General features: G+C 34.9%; 2 protein-coding genes across 2 annotated transcripts in view; both read right to left on the bottom strand.

The window, feature by feature from the left end:
* LOC106101086 (protein C-ets-2) overlaps nt 1-5,422 on the bottom strand; it is a 122,849-nt gene extending 117,427 nt beyond the window's left edge. Inside the window, exon 1 of the mRNA XM_013280191.1 lies at nt 5,242-5,422. The gene's annotated coding sequence lies outside the window, so the exon portion shown is untranslated. The remainder of the gene's footprint in view (nt 1-5,241) is intronic.
* A 1,578-nt stretch (nt 5,423-7,000) lies between these two features.
* LOC106101194 (exocyst complex component 5) lies at nt 7,001-14,684 on the bottom strand. Its single transcript, XM_013280343.1, has 13 exons — nt 14,525-14,684; nt 14,215-14,454; nt 13,785-13,982; nt 13,264-13,512; nt 12,627-12,844; nt 11,788-12,015; nt 10,978-11,137; nt 10,302-10,445; nt 9,629-9,717; nt 9,300-9,489; nt 8,507-8,663; nt 7,743-7,909; nt 7,001-7,178 (listed from the first exon to the last, which is right to left on the bottom strand). Exons 1-13 carry the CDS (start codon nt 14,555-14,557, stop codon nt 7,083-7,085), a joined length of 2,169 nt encoding a protein of 722 aa, XP_013135797.1. The 5' UTR covers nt 14,558-14,684; the 3' UTR covers nt 7,001-7,082.
* Nucleotides 14,685-15,245: the final 561 nt, after the last annotated feature.

The following is a 15,245-nucleotide window of genomic DNA, read 5'->3' as shown; positions in this document are numbered from 1 at the left end:
TCATGCGGATAAAGCCGCACAAGAACAGCAAGTATAACCGTGATTTCTACGATCAATATTAGACGCCAATTAATCAGTATGGTGAAACGTAATGCTTTCTAAGAACCAACTGTACGGTTTCATTCCAGTTCCGACGTTTATGGGTATGTGTATTCAAAAACCATATTCGCCGTCGAGATCCGTCCCAAATCATGTCAGCGAGCAACTTGTCTACCTGCTCCGGGTCCCGTTGTTGCAAGGTGTACACCCTACGCACACACATCCAACTTCTATCCCACACGAACATGAATAGTCCCTAGATAGTAACATGTTTAAAAGCCCGTCTCTGGATGATATTGCAAAATATTTATGATATTAATAATCTGTTTCTTTACTTTGTATCTGAAAACATAATTAGTGTTAAAATGAAAATGGTTCGATGGTCAATAAATAAGACCGTCGCCTGTTTGTTTCTTTTAAAAGCTGGTAAGTTAATGTTTATTGCGTGTTAAGAAATTATTTATAAATAAATTTAAATTTCTTTTTTTTGTAACTTTCGTTAAAGCCGTTAGAGCTATCTGTCGTTAGAATTTGACCTCAACAAATTGAGATTAAATTTCATCTATTCGCATTCTCACATGAAAGGATGGCAACAAAATATTATAAACTGCGTAAACATAAACGCAGGGGCCCCACGCACACAGACTTGCATGCAGGTGTCCCCCTCCCCCCGCGCCTTCGCAGACATCCGATAGAGCACCGAACCTCAGCTGCGTCTCGCACCCAGTCAGCGCCCGTCATATGTCGATCGACAGTTTTTTTTTTCGAAGAACGCCCACGTCACATGCACAATAAAGATTCAGCCAGAAGCGACATTTAAAATGCGTTCAATTTAAAAAATTCATATCGCGTGATAAGAATATTTATAAGAGTTGTTTTACATTAGATTTTATATTCGATTACTAATGTTTAAGAATTACAGGAAATTATTTTTAACGGGCTTTTGGACAGTAATAGATATAAGCGATATTTCCATAATTAGTATGGACGTTATGATTTCATATATAACGGGGGAAGACATAGTTAAAATTTGCACAACATTTGAAAATTTAATTTGAATATCATGCGATGTGTGTCCGCAACCTTCAAGCCTAGAGATAACGCTTGTTAGTGTCTGATAAAGTGATAATGGCGCATTGCAGAGCGTGGTTGATTTTTCCATAACAGATTTAGCGTGTTAACGTGAATTATGGCTTACATATTGACGTGCTCTTCAGTGAAATGTCGATTAATGTTAGCAATCTATCCATCAATTTCACTTATTATTGATAGACATTTCAAATTATTCGACACTAGTTTTCGCCCGCAACTGTCCCCGTGGAATTTAACACAATAGTCAGTGTTCTTCCAGACTTTGGTTTACATATATGCTGAGATAGTCAGATTTACATCGCGATCCATTTAGTCATTTAGGTGGTAAACTAAACATCTATCCATCTAAACTTTCGCATTTATAATTGTAGTAAGAAGTAAGATTGTGTCAATCTGTTGGCTGATGGCTGTGTACAATTGTGAAAATGTTTAGCTTATATAATTCTCTGTTAGATTCTTGTGAATTGGATTTACCTAATAGGCAGATCACGAATAAATATTGGCGTATATAAACGACACGAAAAAGAACGAAAGCGAAGTAGCAAGTTCGTTTTCCTAAACACGTGTATTTACTTTCTGCGTGGTCTTTTATCATAAATGTATTTATTATGACTTGATATTCAATTACGCATCGCCAGGTGTCGTAGTTAAGTGTAAAAAATTATTGACATTTTTATCACCGTACATAGTTTCGATGTTACCGATCGATTGTGTAATTTGACAGTTTTCAATCATACTATATTATTAGATGTCAGCAAATATTCAACTGAAAGAATTGACCATTTAATGCGTCAATTGCTTATTTGTAGATAATAAATTAATGTTTTGCTTGCATTTCTTCTAGTATTGGAAATATAACTTCGCAAACAAGCAGTTTAATAGACCTATTTGAAGTACAGAGTACTTAATATAGTGAAACAAATGTTTATCTGTAAATTGCATTATTATTTAATAGAAAATTAATAGTCACGTATCTAAGATCTGCCAGTAACCTTCAAAGACTAGCATTAGTCATCGGTGCATCATTCCTAGCTAAATACATCGCATGTAGTAAGTAATGTAAATAAACTAAGCCAAATTCATCACATATGAATCGTCCAGCAGTACGGCAAATTTACTTAAAAGAGAGATGCCAGATGGACGAAAAACATGCCATATATTCGGCTCTATCAAACAATTATAAAGTCTTTGCGCTTTGCATTGTTGTGCATAATCGTATGGCATATGCATGCGGTGCAACATCACCCATGTGGCATCTCTCTATAGACATACAGCATTAAAGGACAAAGAATGGTTACCAGCGTTATTCTCTTTTACTCCAACTGAAGATAAACAGCCTTACAATAAACGCGATTAAAAGTTAAACCTAGGAATAAACTGAGTATAATAGCAAATATTATTTGCCGGAAGACGGTAAACTTGAAAAGAATCCTACTAAAATGAGTGTCTAAATTTAAGTTCCTATTGTATTGAACTGAAATTATATAATTTAGTGTTGAATATAAAAACGAAGAATTGAAAAAACAGACAGTATTACTTTAGTTTTATAACAGATTTAGTTTTGAAACGTAGATGTTTATGTTACAATTTCCAATATGTGTATAAAATTCAGCGAGTCTACCTTGAAAAATCATGGAGATTTATTTTAACAGCCGCTACAAGGTTTATAGTTGGATACTAGGAATTAAATTTTATTGTTGTGTAGTAGATTAACACTCAAAGAATATAATCTAAATATAGCTTCTAACGAAGACAGACTTTATCTTTATATTATGTTGGTATTAAATAAACCGCAATTGATATTTGCGGCATTACGATTGCGGTTTTAAAGTTTTCTTCAACATAATTGTTAACGTCACAAGTCTAGACTAAGCATAGGTTTAGAGTGGTTAAACGGAATTGATTATTCATTTATAACTTATTAGCTTTCGCCGCGACTCCCTCCGCGTGACTTGTGTTCTATGTGTTCTTTAAGTTTCCAATTATTTCTTGCTTCTTTCTCTTAATTTATGGCAAATTTCATCAAGATCCGTTCGATGTTTTGGATACATACTCTAACAAACATCTATCCGTCCAACGATCTTAACTTTCGCATTTATAATAATAGTAAGATTAGTAATCGTATTATGATGCCTTTTACAACTCTCTCTCGTGCTCTTTTTTAAATACCTATTGTTTTTATTATATGATAGAACATTATTGCATAAGGTCCTTAAACCTACAATAAAAATCCTTCTAAAATAAATTATTTGGTATTTTTCTCGACTACAAAAAAAGTCTGAATTCAACCTAATGAGGGGCATACGGTATTCGGGTTGCGAGATAGTAGCCATGTTGAAAATGCTTTTACGGACAAATAAGAAATTAATAAGTAACAAAAATGTTTATAAACGTAATTTTGCCAAGAATGGTTAATGAAAAAGATTGACATACTTTTTTCTACTGTCATATCTGGTTTAAATATTTCATCGTTTGGTTAAGCTAGCTGTGGAATTATTGCAACTTTATAGGTTATAGTTAACATGTGTTGTTAATTTTTCTCTTAAATAAAAAGTTGTACGAATAGCCGTGACTAAAAAACAGTCATAGGAAAATATAGTTAGAAATTAGGTAGTTCATTTATTTTAAATTTTATTTTTTCAGTTTGTAGATAGCCAGGTACCTAATGCGCCTTTTGTTTATGGCTTTGCTTTTGTATCGACTTTTCCTTATATAAAAATAATTCAATAAATGAATATGATAACATTGTTTATTGTCAAATTTGTGGGAGCAATTAGACGAGATTGCGATATGAGAGCGGTATCATGTTAGATTAGGTGAGCTAACATTTGTCATACTGAGGATGGGCACGCACGCCGAAAACAAGCCTATACTTCAACGTGATTTTAATCGCCGTTTACATTGTTTTTTTCTATAAAAGCGAAACGGAAACTCAGATCTTTCAACAACTATCTTAGGGAAGCCGCAATGATTCCATAACAAAAATTCTTCTTAAACCTTTTTAGTTAATTCATACATTCATTTTTAAATACAGTACAGTACTTAGTAAAACCTTTATAGCTCTCTAAATGTTCATCAATTCAAAAAATATTTCTAAAGAGTATATTGTAGACTGACGGCCATAGTGTTCGTCAAAATATTTTTCTCAGACCCGCAGGTTTCCTCGCGATGTTTTCTTTCACTGCCGGGTCAATAAACGGTGAGGTTGTTGATATAGCCTGGGAGATATTAATATTAAATTCTTAAAACAATGAGGCCGCTTGCCTTGCATACACTTTGAATATTTAAATATATTACGTATCGCTTGGGTAAGTGATCAGTATCGAATCATTGCAATTTTATACTTTTAAACATATAGATAAAAGACAAATAAAGATACACCTATCGAGTGCCTCCTGCAACTAAATATAGGTAACTTTACGTCACGTTACTTTACATATTATATGTAGGTATACATTGTCAGTATTGCTTGAAACATTTCACGACCGGGCTGTGTCGTCTAGTGTCGTTTACACTACAAAGGGTAAACACGATCGTAAAGTTATGGATTTATTGCTTTGTCTTATCGATACTTTCCCATTAAAGGTCCACGATGAATTAATAATAGAACAGCGTCGACCGTTGTGCGAAATTGGGACGCAGTCGATACGATATTGAATATAAATGAAATTGTTATTGGAAAGGTGCGGTCTGTTTTGTATAAGAGTGCGATCATTAGGAACGAGTTGCGGCGAAACGATCGGCGCACCGCACACCGCCTCCACTCGACGCTCGACGCTCAGGTAGAGCCGGGATAAAAACACCACTCGAAATGGAACGGACGGGCTCACCTAGATAACGCACCGATCGGCCAACTAAAGAAGTCACACGGAACGCGATCGCAAAGATATCGTCCAAACGGCCCGTAATGAATAAACAGTCTCGAACGACTCATTACAAAACTTTTAATCGTCCATTCATATCACACGTAAGCCGATAAAATAAATCTGCCCTACCGTCCAATGAATGAACTTATAACATGTAAATTCGTCGCTTACAAATCGCGACACAGCACCGCGCGTAGGCGTCGGGGTTTGAATGAAAATAAACATTTCAGGCATTGGTGCTTACCTCTCGATTTTAATGATATTATCCAGATTAGCGATATTGGCACGGCACTTTGTTATAGATGAGTGGGTCACACTGAACTTTTCGGCTAAACACTTGTTTTGTGAACGTTTGTACGCGGCGCGGTACGACGAGCACTGCCGGCCTGCGCAATCGACACTGAAGTCGCGTTTAGTTCGTCCGTGGGCGCTGCGCTCGCGTCGCCGGCTCCCGGCACGCACACACGCTCGTTCATTGAACACCGGCCGGGGTGGGGAGGACTTATGAATGGACGTAGTGAAGCCGAGACGTACAGATAGCAGTGATAAGGCGAGCGTTATTACATATGATATTGGAGCACCGAAACACAAAACGCTCACATCGTAATGATGCATCGCAATAGATGAAATGCACGAACACGTAATATGATATTTCGTAACATACCATTTATTGAGGTAACGTAATAAAAAATCTATAACACTTGTTTGCATTTGCAATATTTCTTGTAAAGTTAATGCAAGTGTCGATCGGCAGTTTTTTTATAGAGAAGTCCAGATATAATTCTGGCTGCATTTTTAGTGCTAATTTCTTTCTCTACTTAAAATCTACATATGTACCTATTTAATTAAAATTACATATAACAATAAATAAAGATAAGTAGCTTGTACATAAAAGTTACGTGAAATGTGGATGAATGCCAATCCAAGATTACGATTGTATTTTGGTACATAATGCGTTACGAGCAACATTTGTCATGCCATGTTTATATGTAAATTTAAGCTTACATAACGAGGTAATAACTTGTTACTATATCAAGTAAATAACGTAAGATTTATTTTTATCATTGTCCTTGAAAATGACTGACAAATGATTTAATCTTTTGTATTTAATCTATCACTATATTCACACACTTCACTAAGTGTTTAGTACTGACTGTAAAGTCCCCTACCTAACTTCATCATCATCATGCTCCTTCCTATCCTACTCCTGTAGGGTCGGCGCAAAAGGTTTTTGTTCCCCAAATATATCTTAGAGACATAGGTCATCTAATCACTCCTTTTTTGATCATGTCACCTTTCCCGCAATCCATCCATCTCTTTCTAGGTCTACCTCTACCGGTGTACCTCCATAACTAACGTTCTGACAGTTTTAACTGAATAGTCGGACTGTTAACTTTGAGTTACAATTACAACAGCGTATATGTTAATAAGACTAGTCCTTGGCGACAGTGTATCCGTAGAATTTAAAATAATCTGAATTATCCACTGTTCTGACGCAAACATGTATTTACCAACATTTTTTTTACATCATAAGCCGGTGCGCCGACCCTACGGGAGTAGTATAAGGCAGGGAAGATGATGATTTTTTTATATCATAAGGTGGCACGAGCAAGCGGCTATCTGAATCAGCCAATATGGCGAAGCGACCGCTGCCCATACATTCGCTATAGCGGATGCGTTGCCTACCCTTAATAGACGGAGGAGACGAGGATGTTTCCCGTGCCTGAGTCTCCTCCACCGTCAAATCTACGTTCCCTTCCCATCGTTCTTGAGAAAAAGGTATTAAAGTTAGCTTCTTGCACCTAAAATATTTTAAAACTTATTCTACAGTAAAAATCATCTAGAGCTTTTTATTTACTAATCTGTATAAAGTCGTGGGAACCGTTCTCCAGCGCCGTGATCATAATATTCGCATAAAAAAATTCAGAATGTCTTAATAAATGTATATGACCAATTATATTCAAATATAACTCATTGTATATACAAAATAAAACAAACGATCGTTTACATTTTATTATAATTTAATGTTATTTACATAAGCAGTAACAATTTATTATGTAAAGATAAACGATTTATCGCTTATATTTACGACAGTCCTTTAAGGAAACTGGATAATTTATGACTCTTGTAGTCGGAACGCAGTTGTATGAAGTTGTGTAAGATAGACTGATCCAATTCGGCCTGGGGAAAAAACAACGCTATATTATAAAGTGAATATTCACAGATATACATAATTTTATAAAACAATTAGTTGTTCCCGTGTGTAAAAATACCTTCATGTGGGAAAGAGACCACTACAAGCTGCCAACATTAAGGAAGTAAGGTTATTATGGTAACGGTAATTTTGACATTTGCAATTGAGAATTTGACAAATGTAAACAATTAAATTATAAAAAACTTTATTTAAATGTTTACATTTGTAATTCTCAATTGCTGTAATTACTGTTACCATAATAACCTTGCTTTCTTAATGTTGGCAGCTTGTAGTATATGGTCCCTTTCCCACATGAAGGTGTTTTTCCAATATTAATATTGTCTATACTAATATAATGAAGCGTAAACACACATCTTTAAAATGTCATATAGAGTGTTAACAATCACAGCATATTTCTATTCACTTTTTTAATAAAATTGTTAGAGTTTTAAGTCTGAACGGATCTCGAATAACACATAGGCTACTTTCTTTTGGTTTTTCGAACGAAGTCGTGTGCGAAAGCTTAGAACAGATAATTAAATGTTACTTACTAAAGTTTCTCCTTCGCAGACTTGATGCAAGTTCTCAGGCTTCACAAGTAACAAGTTACAAAGTGCGTGCAGTGCGTCGAATAGTGCGTGCGCGTGCGCCGCGCTGCCCGCGCGCCCGCACGCCGCAGACCTGTACTCTTTCACATCGCAGATAGCTATCATTGCACCTAAAATTGTTATTTAGTCATTAAAAACTAACAAAATTCATACAAGTTTAAAAAGTTTACAAAAAAACCGATTGTGCTGTAGCTCTGTTAGAATCTAGAAGAATTGTTGTAATTACTGTAAAAATTCAAGATTTCTTTAACTCTTAGCATTAAAACTAAGGTGTAACCCTTGACTATGGATGTTATAATTAAGATTAAGCTTGTTAAAAATGTCAAAGTTTAAATATGATATGGTATTAGGTGCTTTATGTTGTTATTCCCAAATGTTTGTTTCGCTGCATTTGTACTCATTATATTGCACGCCCGAAGGGGTACTTATTGTTTCTCTTTGTATAGATATATGTTTAAATTAATTACAATAAATAAATAGAAAGTATCTCCAGAAAAACTCAATGAACTTTATGAAGGTAGGTTTAAAGTTAATCTTACTAATGGATGGATGTTTATTAGAGTTAGAAATCTAAATAATTAATCTGGAATTTAAATCGAGGATAATCTGGAAGAGCACATAGGTTACTCACTATTATTTTTTAATTCCACAAACGGAGTCACGAGCGAAAGCTAGTATTCAAACAAATATTGTAATTCGACTCTCACCTGCAGAATTGAACTGGAAGTTCTGCAGATGTTCGTATATGACTCTGTGCAGGCGCACGGCGAGCTCCAGCGACACCGCCTGCAGGTTCTCACCCTCCAGGTTGCCGTACACCTTCTCCATCACTGAGTTTAGGTACGAGACCACAGCCAAACACGCCTGACAACACATAAATATAAATAAAATTACTAACAGTAACTAAAGACAAATTAAATTGCATAATATTAATATAAAAAATACAGACAATATTAGAGATAAGATAAAATTGCATAGTTGTAATATGAATTTACACGTCGTCATCTTCTAAAGGTAATTGCCTGTCATGTTTATTAACAGGCGTTGTGACGGTATAGTTGTCTCCTTCTAACTTTAACTATAACACTCATTCTATCTCCTTTACTCAAAGACTGTCATCGATGTATCCCTCTAGACTGAAATATTTCCTTTACTCACAGGTGAGGGGATGTTGTTGTCTCCCTCTAACTTTAAGTCTGGCGATCGTTCTTACTCATTTACTCATACGTTTTATGATGTTTCTATCTCCCTCTAGTTCCAATAGCACGCTCCTTAACCACGTATACTTAGTTCCTAACTATTTCAGTACAAGTATTCTGGCGCACTATCTCTATCTCTTTTACTCACAGGTGATGCGATGGTGTTGTCTCCCTCTAACTTGAAGTATGTCAGAAGTTCTTTTATTTATTCACATATATTCTTATGTTTCTATCTCTATCTAGTCCCGCATCCTATTTCCAACTTCTCCAACAGTCTTGTATATCTGTCTCGTTTACTCACAGGTGATGCGATGGTGTCGATGTCTCCCTCTGGCCTGAAGTCGGTCTTCTTCTGCTCAGTATGGAGATGCAGCCGCACCCAGCCGACGACCGCGGCGATGGCGCGCTCCAGACCAGCATCTACCTTATTCTCCAGCTGCTCCAGAACTACGCTCTTCTTCTGCACACACTCACTCTGTTTTGTTGTTGAACTGTAACATAAAAATAATATATTATTAGTAACATTTTGGACTAATTTTAGAATACATTGTTATTTGATTTGGCACATCAGAAACAAGCGTTTTCTTTTGCCCAATGTGCCAACTCAAACGTGTACTTTTATATACATACCTCAAACATGGTAATACTGATTCTTGGAAATGCTCTTCAAACATCTTCACAATTTTGTTCGTCTGGTTGACAATTTCAAAGAAGTAAATCTGTAAATAAGATAATAGAATAAGTACAGAAAGTAAGTGCATATAAAACATATGACGTATGCAAGTTGAAGTTTTTGCTTCAATTGTACAGTCAGCTGTATAAATAAGTATATACTTACAAAACTTCAGAAACTTCGACTAGTGTATATTTCACACATAACACGTATTTTGGATACCCAAAGCGAAAGAAATATACAAGTATCATACATTTTGTAAACCATATTAATCACACTAATATTATAAATACGAAAGTTTAGATGGATGGATGGATGTTTGGTAGAGTTTATAGCCTAAACGACTGAACGGGTTTCGATGAAATTCGTTACAGATGTAGAGGATAGTTTAGAATAACACATAGGCTCACTCATTTTTGTTTTTGTTTTTTAAATTGCACGCGCACGGAGTCGCGGGCGACAGCTAGTCTTACACAATTAATGCAAATATATTGCTCAATTGATGTTTGTTAAAATAATCTCCACAAAATTCGAAAACACATATAACACTGAATACATAGTCTACTTCTTTTATTATTACTCGAACGGAGTCACAACAGCAAGTGTACATATTAGTGCAGCTGACTGTACCTGTGGTGGGGATTTGTTCTCAGCTATAGGTATGGACTGCAGGCCGAGGTCCAGCGCGTAGTCCACATGCTCGATCATCAGCTGCTGGATGAGCACATCCAATAAAGCTACCGCAGTACCTGGCAATTCATTGCTGGTACATAACTGAAAAGAAATTACAATATTAATTTTAAACTTTTGTTGCATTAATATTTGTTCCAATAGAAATTTGTGTTTTTTATTGAGTCAGTATCATTACTAGCTATCGCCTGCGACTACGTCCGCGCGGGATTTAAAAAAAATAGTCCTATGTGTTCTTCCAGACGTCTATATTTGTGCCAAATTTAATCGAGATCTGATCAGCTCTTTCGCATTCATATTATTAAAAAAAAGATAAATCTATTTGATTCGTATATTTGTCACAAATAAACTCAAAAACTACTGGGCCAATTTGCCATTCTCTATTCTCTCTCTTCTATTCCTATGTCCCAAAAGTGGGGCAGAGGGCGTCCACAGCAGGCCGCCAGCTCGCTCTTAGAGTTGCCATTAGAGTGTTACATTATCACTTACTAACATAAACTATCTTTATTACTAGATTTATTTTTAATTCCGCGCGAAAGAAGTCGAGAGCACTATCTATTTATTGAAAATCTTATTGTAACTGAGTACATATGAAGTCAATTTATCAATAACTTACAGTTCTACACCTCAGGAAGGACATGTTAGCATCAGCAAGCATCTTCTGCACCAACTGGTCGCTGAGGAAAGTCTCCCCGCCGTAGTTCTCGATCTGAGCTATGTTTATATTTGCCCGGGTACCTATCACTGCTTGTAAATCACGACGGAGCTCTTGGAACCTGAAATATATATATTTTTTTAATTATTATAAGACATACTTAAAAAAACACTAACAACATTCAAGACCATTCTTATTAGATAACAATAACCGTTACTATGGCAACCTCGCTTTGCTATTGGCTAGTAGTTTTTTGTCCCTTTCCCGCATGAGGATTTTTTCAATTTATTTACCCGTTAAGTTTAATAGCGTAAAAATGTATAGCCTAAAGCATGAATTAAGTGTAGGGCTATTTAATAAAAAATAGTTATTCAAAAATGTGCTTTGATTACTGACATCCTACATAACAAACAAGTGTGTTTATGAAAACATAGAACATAGAACACAGCATATTTTTGAATAATCCTTTCTTTAATAAAAAGCCCTACACTTACGACAAGCTTTAGGCTATATATTTTTATGCTATTAAACTTGGGGAATAAATAAATTGGAAAAAAACCTTCATGGGAAAGGGACCATAAACTACAAGTTGCCAACATTAAGGAAGCAAGGTTGCCATGGTTTGTCATCACGTCATGTCATTTTGACATTTGCATTGAAAATTTGACACATGTAAACAATAAAATAAAATTTTCATAATTTTATGCGGATGCAGTGGCACCGGAACAGCTAGTAGACAGATAAAGATAGTATAAGTATAGTTACACTCACCCGCCACCTTGTATTTGTTTCTTAACATGATGTTTCTCATTGTAATAAGTATTCAAAGAATTTGAGAGCACAGCTTTTAATCTGCGTATTTCTAGAGCCGCGTAGCCATCATTAGCGGCTGCCATCGCGCCGTTAACAAGCGCCTCACGTCGCAGGTCCCCAGTAGATATATTACCATCAGCGGACACCATGCCAGCTGACACTAACTCGTCACATGCTTTTTGTGTACTGTAATGTATTTAAAAATATGTTATCGAATATTCAACAACTACATTGAAAAAAAACTTAAAAAGGTTACTGTTTTAAGGTTTTTTTTAAAGTATTCTAACTTTTATCCGCGACTCACTTCGTGTGTTATTAAAAAATAATATGTAGTTTATGTGTTCTGCCAGACTATGCTCTACATCTATGACTTCATTCAGAGCCGTTCAGATGTTTAGGCTACAAACTCCAACAAACATGCATCTATTATTCATTCAACTATACTTTCGCATGTACAATATTAGTGAGATGGTGAAATTGAGCAAGCACAAACATATTTTGTCAAAATACTAAAGTGACCCATAGACATTTGCATTTGCAGATGCCCCTATCTATAATCTACAGTGGAAAGACGCACAGACAGATTAAAGGTTAATTACCCTACTGATACAACAACAATGTTGAACAATGAATAAAAAATTATGTTATTAAAAATTATTGTTGTCTAATTCCCCATTAAAAACTTAATTCTAAATTTTTTTTTTCTAAGATTTGACTACCTTAAAAATGAAAACTACAAAAATGTGTACATAAATACTTGTATATAAGGAGGCATTATTAAAAATCTTAAAAATTACCTTGTGTACATATCATAGAGGTTCCTTAAATATTTCTCAATATCATTCTTGTCAGCTAATTTCGTCTGTATATACTTTTGCAACTTCAGATGGAAGATGTTCAACACAAACTTGCTCATTACTTGCTCTGGATTCGGGAATACGCTGTTTATTATTGTATTATTCTTCTTGCACAGCGGCAGCACAGAAGCAAATATGTCTTTACCAAGTAAAGTATTCTGTAAAGAAAGTTTAAGGAAGAAAAAATATTATGGAATAAATGTGCTTAATCTGTACCTGGCTTCAATTGAAGAACTAAATCTTACTAATATTATAAATGCGAAAGTTTAGATGGATGGATTTTAGTTAGAGTTTGAAGCCTAAACGGCTGAATGGACCTCGATGAAATTTGGCATAGACATAGAGGATAGTGGTAGAACACATAAGCTACCCACTTTTGTTTTTTTTTTCAATACATGCAGATGGAGTCGCAGGCGAGAGATAGTTTTACATACAAATTACTATCAAAATTAATAACCATTCCATTCCATGTAATTTGATATATCTTTGTCACAATTTTCTTAGTAATTTAAGTAGTAATATACTGAATGTTCTGATTTTTATTATGCAGAGCCACACTGATGATGAAAGAACATACCATTTGGCTAGTTTCTATAAAAGCATCAACACATTGCGAATATCCTTTAAAATTAGTCATGATATTAGCAATTGTCTTCATCTTTGCCAAATTGCCCTGATTTTGTGCCTTCACAAATTCCTCGATCAGATTCCTCTCAATCTCCTCATATTTAGCCTCAATTTTCTTCTTGGCAACTTCAAACTTATCTGGTGGTAGTTCTTGTGCTATTGTGTATAATTTTTGTATCACATCAGCTGCTTCATTTAGCTAAAATAAAAGGTATTTAAATGAGTAATATTTAAAATTCAGCAGTATACCAGATATGGTCACTTGCCTAGGTGAAACTGCCAACTCGCAAAAACTACAAAAAAGTAAAACAAACAAAAAAAAGATCATGTTGGTAACTGGTCCCCTCCCTAGACTTAGATATAAGATAAACATCTTTTGTAAAATAGCAACAAATCACTAATAATAGGGTAAACTTCAAATTTTGAACAAATGATAAACAAAATGGGAGCATTTAATTAAAAATCTCTTACCTTATTTGGATCATTAAAAAGATCAGTAAGAACAGGTCCAGGACTAAGGAAGTTAGCTAGGTGTGACAATAGATCACGAGCTGCAGCAGACCTTGCTCTCGGAGCTCTTGCAGCACCGAGTTTCTCACCAACTTCCAATGCTCTGCCTCCACAGCGGGACATACGCTCATCTAATGAACTAAATACATTCACGCAATGCTGAAAAAGACGAATAATTTATATTAATTATATGACAAAATTAATTAATCCAGCTTGAAATTTCACAAGAAACCTGTAAATGCATGCTCTCTCTACAAACTATAAGCAATAAATGTTGTCTGTCTGTTAATCAAATTTCAAACACTAAATCCTACCTAATTTCCAGAACAATCATATAAAGTTATACAGAAAAATACCATAACAAACAAATTATAAAAGCTATTCTACTTACAGAATGCTGCTCCATGATCTCGGATAATTTAGCACCATATTGTTTCTCCTCCTCTTGCACAGCTTGTTCCAGTCTCATACATTTTCTCTCTTGTCGTTCTTGTAGAACTTTTAAATCTTGTATCGCTTGAGTAAATATATCATGAATCATTTCGGGATCAATTTGATCATCTGTCAGTCGGGATTCCTGCATACTCCTCCGTACCATCCTCTCAACAAACTCATCCGGGTCAAATGGATCCTAAGAAGATTAATAACGTTTTATAAAGGCATTTCTAATGCAATCATCAACAAAATTATTGTCAACTTACTTGCTCTAATTCTTTTAAATATTGGTTCATCATTTTGAAGCCTACTAAATTTGATCAGGCGTCAGATAAACTAGTCTGATACGCCCCTCTGTTATTCTTTAGGCCCCAATTATATGTATAAATATTGTTTTGATGACTTTATATGCTTGTTGCGGTGAAAACTAAAATGTCAATGTCAATCAAATATCAATGTCAAAAGTTTGCGGGACGGCCGTTGACATGCCAGCAATAAAAGATTATAATAAAAAGAAAGTACCTAACAACAAAAGTGAATTTATAAAATGCTTTTATACTTTATTTAATAATTTATAATTTTCATATCACGTTACACTCACACACTCTTTCTCACGCTCTCGGTTTCTATATATCATACTGTATGATAAAAGCGAAAGTCTAGGTTTGCATGGATGGATCGTTGAGGCAACGTCTCTTCGGATTTTTCTTTGCAGGTTTTTCCATGCTATCGAGATTTTAAAGTAGTAGTATAAGTTCGTCAATAATTGATCCATACGTTATAACAACGTTAAAAAGGCTTCTTTTACTATACAAACAACATGCAAATCTCAATAATGCTCTGGCAAAAGAAGGTTGTAACAATTAGTTTTACAAAATCTAACGCAACTTAATATTTACCCTACACTTATCAATTTGGAGTCATAAATCCTTACTTCACTTAAGAAATAATTATAATTAAAAGAATAATTATTAAATACCAAAAATA

This window comes from Papilio polytes, unplaced genomic scaffold, assembly GCF_000836215.1.
Source record: "Papilio polytes unplaced genomic scaffold, Ppol_1.0 DF824024.1, whole genome shotgun sequence".
In the NCBI taxonomy this organism is placed as follows: domain Eukaryota; kingdom Metazoa; phylum Arthropoda; class Insecta; order Lepidoptera; family Papilionidae; genus Papilio; species Papilio polytes.
This window is presented reverse-complemented; position numbering and strand designations above follow the sequence as displayed.